Source organism: Chanos chanos, chromosome 12, assembly GCF_902362185.1.
Source record: "Chanos chanos chromosome 12, fChaCha1.1, whole genome shotgun sequence".
NCBI lineage: Eukaryota > Metazoa > Chordata > Actinopteri > Gonorynchiformes > Chanidae > Chanos > Chanos chanos.
Genome location: NC_044506.1, coordinates 19,436,951 through 19,444,450, shown reverse-complemented (window position 1 = coordinate 19,444,450; position 7,500 = coordinate 19,436,951). Strand labels below are relative to the sequence as shown.

At 45.1% G+C, this 7,500-nt stretch overlaps 1 protein-coding gene across 1 annotated transcript in view; it reads left to right on the top strand.

Moving 5' to 3' along the window:
• The window catches only part of sdc3 (syndecan 3), a 24,638-nt gene extending 17,935 nt beyond the window's left edge, over positions 1 to 6,703 (top strand). The window contains exons 2-5 of the mRNA XM_030789260.1: positions 1,602 to 1,695; positions 2,653 to 3,497; positions 4,262 to 4,487; positions 6,513 to 6,703. Coding sequence (XP_030645120.1) covers positions 1,602 to 1,695; positions 2,653 to 3,497; positions 4,262 to 4,487; positions 6,513 to 6,679 — 1,332 coding nt within the window. The 3' untranslated portion in view covers positions 6,680 to 6,703. The remainder of the gene's footprint in view (positions 1 to 1,601; positions 1,696 to 2,652; positions 3,498 to 4,261; positions 4,488 to 6,512) is intronic.
• Positions 6,704 to 7,500: the final 797 nt, after the last annotated feature.

Genomic DNA, 7,500 nt, shown 5'->3' with positions numbered 1-7,500 from the left:
TTATTTTATCTGCCAGAGCCTCTTGGCTGACTACAGTTTCTGAAGAAGATTGTTCTAGAAAAGTTTTTTTTTTTCTCCCTTAAGGGTACGGTTACACTGATAAAAGGCAGTTAGCAGCTGGTCTACAGTGTGTTCTTTTTAGTGCCGTCTTCATGGCTGACTCAGATGGATTCTTTGCATTTTGATTGGCTCCGTGTTTGAGATAAGGACCCTGATTTGTCTGAGGTTTCTCTGTGAAACTGTGAAAGATCTTTCTAAAATTCCTACAGAAATGTGAAGTGACATACATATTGTTAGTTAATTCGTAAACATTTTCATCATAAATCTAATGACAACCTTGCCATATCTGACCATTGTATTTTTTCAATCTACATATGTATTTATGTATATTTTCTGCCAGCATGGCAAGTCTGCAATGTTCATTTGTAAAACCAACTCTGGATCAGCATTATGTATGTGTGTGTGTGTATGTGTGTGTGCGTGCGTGTGCGTGCGTGTGTGTGCGTGCGTGTGTGTGTATGAGTATGTGATGACTGGAGGGGGTGGGTTGGAGAGTAGGGGGCTGTCTGTGTGTGTGTGTGTGTGTGTGTGTGGGCAGTCTCTCATGGTCTTTAACATTATGGGGTCTTACTGGGATTTTGGCCAGCAAATCAGAGGAGTGTGGGGGAGGGTAGGAGAGAAAGAGTGCAAAAAACGATAGAGAGAGAGAGAGAGAGAGAGAGAGAGAGAGAGAGAATTGGGGGTCTGAGGAAGTAGAAAGAGAGGCGGACGGGGGTAATGGGGAAGAATTAAGGGGCTATGAAAGACCGGGGGGGGGGGGGGGAGTGAAAGAGAAGGAGACATAAAGAATCTGTATTTGTTAGACGTGAGCCACTGAACTGCTAAAGTGTATCTATCATTTGGTATAATGTTGTGAGGTGTAGCTGCTTGGTATTGATAGTGAATTCTCAGTTAGGGGTGTTTGATAATGTGTGTCTGAGTGGGTGTTTGTCTGAGTTTCATAACATCGTGTTGACGTGTTTACTCCTTAATATTGGTTTCTCATGGGAGGGAAACTGGGTTAAAGGCTGGGGTTGCCCCTAGCAACGGGCCTCCTCATAAAATGGCTCCCCTGTGTTAAGTACACACATCCTTGGACATTCAGATGCGTGTACCCACACACACACACACACAAACACACACACAAAACACACACACACACATACACACACACACACACACACACAAATATACAAACACACACACACAAAACACACATGCACAGACATACAAACACACACAAACACAGAGAGCGGTTCACAGTTCCTGAGTGTGCAGATAACCTGTTAATTCAGCAATGATTGTCCTAGAATTGAGCTGTATTTCAATCATATACAACATCACAGTATCACAGATGAACTAACCCTTTCTGCCCCTCTCTCTCTCTCTCTCTCCCTCTCTCCCTCTCTCTCTCCCTCCCTCTCTCTCTCTCTCTCTCTCTCCCTCTCTCTCTCTCTCTCTGTCTCTCTCTCTCCCTCTCTCTCTCCCTCTCTCTCTCTCTCTCTCTCTCTCTCTCTCTCTCTCGCTCTCTCCCTCTCTCTCTCTCTCTCTCTCTCTCTCAGGCACAGCGAGGTTCCCCTCTGTCGGAGGATATGGAGGGATCTGGGGACGAGTTCTATGATGACGAGGATCTTTTCTCCGGTTCAGGCTCTGGCTGTGAGTGTGTGCACATGTGTATTTATGTGTATATACGTGTGTGTGTGTGTGTGTGTGTGTGTACACGGGAGTGTATGGTTGATGCAGAAGTGACAGATGCCTTGTTTAAGTCTTGAGCACTGAGAGACTTCTTCCCTCATCCATACACCAGCTGCCCTCATTCTCACCACTCAGCTCCGTGAAGTCATATGCATACACACTCACAACATAACACACACACACACATACAGTATACACACACACACACACACACACACACACACACACAGTATACATATACACACAAACTCAGACAGACAGACAGACACACACGCGTGCACGTACACACACACATACATACACAAAGACATTCACAGACACACACACACACACATACATACAGACATACACCACAAAAGGGAGAGTTTTCCTCTTCTTGTTGTGGAAATTAGCCTCCAAGGTCCTTCACTGCATATTTCATTTAGACATTAACAATCATGTGAGCTGATTATACTGTTCTCTTTTAAATACAGAGGGATGCGCTCTCTCTCTCTCTCTCTCTCTTCTTCTTCTCTTTGCTTTTTGTGATCATCTGATCTGCAGACAGTAATCAGATTACTGTAAATAAGATCACTTAATCAGTGGGAATCTGGGTGTGGTCAGCCTAACTTCGTTGCTTTGCGCGCGCGCGTGTGTGTGTGTGTGTGTGAGTGTGTGTGTTTCTAAGAGAGTCTATATACAAATTGTCCTTTGTACTCTTTTGAGCAGTGATTGAAGAGAATTGTGATTTTACTTTGTTCTATGGTGTGCTTTACGTGTGTGTGTGTGTGTGTGTGTGTGTGTGTGTGAGAGTGTGATGAACAGCTTTGAACGAGAACTGTGTTTCGACTCAGTGAACAGTGTGTCCAGATATCATATGACTTTCTAATGTAGTTAAAAAGCTCTCCAGTATTGATCCTCTCTCTCCTTCACCTATAGTTCCAGAACTAGAAGCCAGTCCCACAGGCCTGGGTGTATCCTTCACCACACAGGAACCCCTCCCGCTTTCAACAACGCAAGCCACAGGCCCTGCTCCCTCTGCCTCACCTGCCGCAGAGCCTAGTAGCCCCCCTCCTCCAGAGAGCGAAATAGAGAGTGGGTTGGAATGGGAGATAGACAAAGAAAGGGAGCGAGAACAGGAGATGGAGAAAGAGAGAGAACAGGAAATGGAACGGGAAAGAGAGAGACAACGGGAACTGGAGAGGCAAAGACAACGCGAGATGGAGCAGGAGAGGGAGAGGCAAAGAGAGAGGGAAAGAGAGAGAGAACAGGAAATGGAGCGAGAACGAGAGAGACAACGAGAATTGGAGAGGCAAAGACAACGTGAAATGGAGCAGGAGAGGGAGAGAGAGAGAGAGAGGGAAAGAGAGAGAATTAGGGAACGAGAAAGAGAGAGAGAAAGGGAGAGGGCCAGGAGCACGATTACACCACGATTGGCTGGTCCTATTTCCACGAGCTCTTCGGACACTCTCGCCCAAAGCACAGCGCCCCCTGACTGCCTGGATGGCACCTGCGCCACCAACGAAGAGGAAGATCTCTTCATCACCACGGAAACAAGTCAGTTTGACCTTATCACTGCCGAGGACACCACTACAGAAGACACTGCCACCTCTGAGGCCACTCCCACCACAATCGTCTCCACTGCCACCCCACCAACCAGCACGCAAGCTCTAACCCCACCCCCAAGCACCGCACCTCCACGGCCATGGCAACCCAAAATGACACCCAGCCCAGCCCAACCCACTGAGAGTTGGGCACGCCCAATGCCCACCTCCACTGTGCAGGTGAGTCACAACACTACGTGGTCATAGTAGCTATGTATAAAAATACGCTAACAGAAAATAAAGCTATTGCTACCAAAGAACACAGCACAACGCGCTCAAACACAGCACAACAGATGCCTGACACAGTTACACTGAATGTCAGAGCGTAAAAAATGAATCGCTAAGACTGTATATCGCTTATATGGGCAACAGTGTCTGTTTTTAAAATACATTTTTTACACAGTTTGATGGCTGCAGTTACTGTTTAATGTACTTTGGCGTGGATAATAGAGGCCAATACCTTTTTTGTTAGAACTTGTAAAACAGCATTCAAGCTGGTCTTTCCCATTCACATGTGACCCTCTTATTCCAAACAGCCTTTATATTTACACCTTTGTAAAAGCCTCTTAAACGTTCTCAAATCTTTTGAAATGTCTACATCCAATTTGGAATTTCTCAAAGGTCTTGGTTTGAAGACACCAACTAGTTCCTGTCCTTCCCAATTTGTCAAATTAAACTTCAGTTTGGTCCTTCTGTCCGATGATGAAACAGGATTCCACCCGTACCGCCAGACGCAGCTTAATTTTTCACAAAGACGTCGTTTTCAGCTGTTCTTCGAGGCCGAGAAGCTTTAGCCGTATCTCTCACCCATCTGTCACGATGTCAGAGAGAGCGTCACGCTTTCGTGTGCCTCAAAGAGTCTCTCTGAAAATCTATTTAAAATTGGGCTTTGAATGGAGAAGTTTGGGAAGTACTGACACCGGTGCGCACAATCTGTCTTTCAGACGCGCCCCCCAGAAGACGGGAATAACGAGGTTGCCGGGGTGGGTCCCAGCGGCGATTTTGAAATTCGAGAGGACGATAATCGCCAAAACAACGACGTCGGGCGTGGCAAAGGTGTGTCCGGCACGGGAGCAGAGCCCGATTTAATCGGCAACACAGTGGATACAGGAAGTTCGGCAGCTCAACTTCCACAGAAAAATATCTTGGAGAGGAAAGAGGTTTTAATAGGTGAGATCAGCTGTCAATCATTCTATCAGTCACTGCTCAAAACACTGTACTTCATACATTATGAGGACACAGTTCAGTAGCCACCAAAAGACACTTACGACCCCTACCCTCCTCTCCCCTCCAGACGTGTAGACTATGGCAACGCTAAATTTAGCCCATTTCATAAAGAACAGCCTGAAACCAAATCCCTTAAGCTATGTGTATTCATGCCAGTTTTCTCTCTCTCTCTCTCACCGTCTGTATCTGTCTGTCTGTCTGGTTGCTTGGCTGTCGTTCTGACTACCTGTCTGTCTGTCTGTATGATTGTCTGTCTGTAGTAACCTCTCTTTGTCTGTCTCCAAATTTGTGATACTGTCTGTTGATAGTCTGAATAATCTTGACCACTGAACCTGTGTACACAATTGCTAGAGAAAGGAACTATGCTGTGCTGTGCCGGACAAATATGATTACAGTATTTACTTTGTCATATCATGGATTTATCATCAGCCTTTTTGTTACAGCCGTGGGTAGATGCGGTTTGCCGTCGTAATTGGTCAATTCGCGGAAAAGTCGTGGTGTTATTAAGCTCTAGGAGACCAAGACTCGAGAGTTCAGACCTTATTATTTTTCGTGTTAACTCGCATGCTATTTGTAATTTATTCTTACCTGACAGCGGTACATACCGTTGGAATGAAAGTGGGCCTATTTTCTCAACCCCTACCGGTATTAACAAATAGTATTTATTCATCAGTGCACTCGCCTCGTTTAAGCGTTGGTTTGTTTTTATAACCGTCTAATTATAACCGTCTAAATGGACAGAGTAATACAGCAGAGGAGATGCGTCACGACTTGAGGCTTTTTCGGATGACAGACGGCTTTCGCCCCGTACATTTTAACACGCCGAGAATCGCAATAACACACGCCCTCATGAGTATTATTAGTTCGCTGTAACAAAAATGTCGTCATTATGGCACGTCCCACTCATCTAACTGCGCCTATTACATAGACGAATTCGTTGCTGAGACATCAGCCCCCGAGAGACAAAATTCATTCTTTTTTTCCTAGGATGGTTTGTGTCGTCTATATTAAAAATAATAGATTCTGACTGCAGTGAAACTATAATTTTTCACATCCATGCTTTTGTACATCGAATAAACAACAGCTACACACTCAGTGTTCAGAGTTGCTGTGTTTGGAGAATAGACACATAATTCGTTTTAGGAGTGGGAGGAAAACGTTCTAGATATTTCTGAATGGTCATAAAAAAATAGGTCTAACCGAAAAAGCGACAGATGACTTTGACCTCCTCCCCAAATCGCAGCCATCATTTAGCCTTGACACTACAACAAACCTACCTCCCCCCCTTCACTTCTCTCTCTTCCTCTCTTCTCTCACTCCTTCATATTCTCTCTATTCTGTCCTCTCTTGAACCCCCCCCCCCCTTCCGCCCCCCCGGTCCCTCTGCCTTCTCTCTGATGCTCTGTGTCTTTTTCCTCAGCCGTTCTGATTGGAGGACTGTTGGCTGTGGTATTTGCAGACTTCTTGGTTATAGGTAAAAGTGTGGGAGTTTCAGGCCATAGCACAGCCTTAGCGTGTATTAGCGCTTGGTTAGCGCCTCTGTAAAAATGCAGCCATACCCTGTCACCTCCCACCCTCCTCGGCTAGTGACTGGGTCAGTCGGGCTTCTAGTCAAAGTTACTTCTCTTCTGCTTCTGCTTGTGTGTGTGTGTGTGTGTGCACGTGTGTCTGTGTCTATCTGTTTGTGTGTGTATACATGTGTATTTTAGTATTTATATCTGTGTCTATGTGTGTGTGTGTGTGTGTCTTTCCTCTGCAGCTATCATTCATAATTGTGTCTTATGCCCGTGTTGTCATGGCTACTCAGATCCTTATGAATATTCATTGATTTATCAATCACAGAACAAACACAAATGTCAGTGTAAAATACGAACTGCATATTTATGAAGTGTTAATGATGTTAATCTGTCCGTGTGTTCTCATTCTCATTCTCATTCTCTCTCTCCCTCTCTCTCTGTGTGTCTGTAGCGGTCATTGTGGGAGGAGTTGTGGGCGCGCTCTTTGCTGCCTTTCTGGTTATGTTACTGGTGTATCGGATGAAGAAAAAAGATGAAGGCAGTTATACATTAGAGGAGCCCAAACAAGCCACCGTCACTTATCAGAAACCAGACAAGCAGGAGGAATTCTACGCCTAACAACAACAACAACAACAACACACTCTCCTCCATCTACCCATCCCTGCATCCGTCTCTTCCCTCCCTCTGGCCAACTCCCCTCCTCTCTCTTCCTCACTCTTTTTCTTCTCCTTATCTTCTTTCCTTCCTTCTTTCCCTAAGAGAGTGCCTCTCACTCCATGAACTCTGAACTTTCTTTTCAAAGAAAAAAAAAAAAATGACAAAAAAGATCAAATGGGGAAAAAAAATGAAAATGGCTGAGGGTGGGTTTTTGGTTGGGGAAGGGCACAATTATACACACACATACACACACACACACATACGCACGCACGCACGCACACACATAATTTTTTTAAGTACATGTTGCTATTGATATGTTTAGGATTGTTCTTCTATGAAATTATGACAGGAAATTTTTGTAAGAACACACTTGCTCTTCAACTGCGCTTCTGCACAAAAATCCTCTCCCGCCGAATTTGGGATTGAAACAATAGGAGAGAGAGAGAGAGAGAGAGAGAGAGGAGAGAACAAGAGCCTGAGAATGGGGATGAGAGAGAGAGAATGAAAGAGGTAAAGATGGAAATAAATAAAGAGGGATATTGACGGTGCTGCTCCAATCAGAATGCACGTCTGTCATAAAGGTCAGAGGTTGAAGGTCAGGTGGTGCCTTTCATTTCCATGGTGCTAGAAGCCAAGTCTTGAGCAGAAACGAGTGTTTGCGTGTGTGAGTATGTGTGTGTGTGTGTGTGTGTGTGTGTGAGCGTATGTGTCTGCGTGTGTGTGTGTATGTGTGGCTAAAACTGGTTTGGCCATCTGTTACTCCAACTTACACCATCATCACA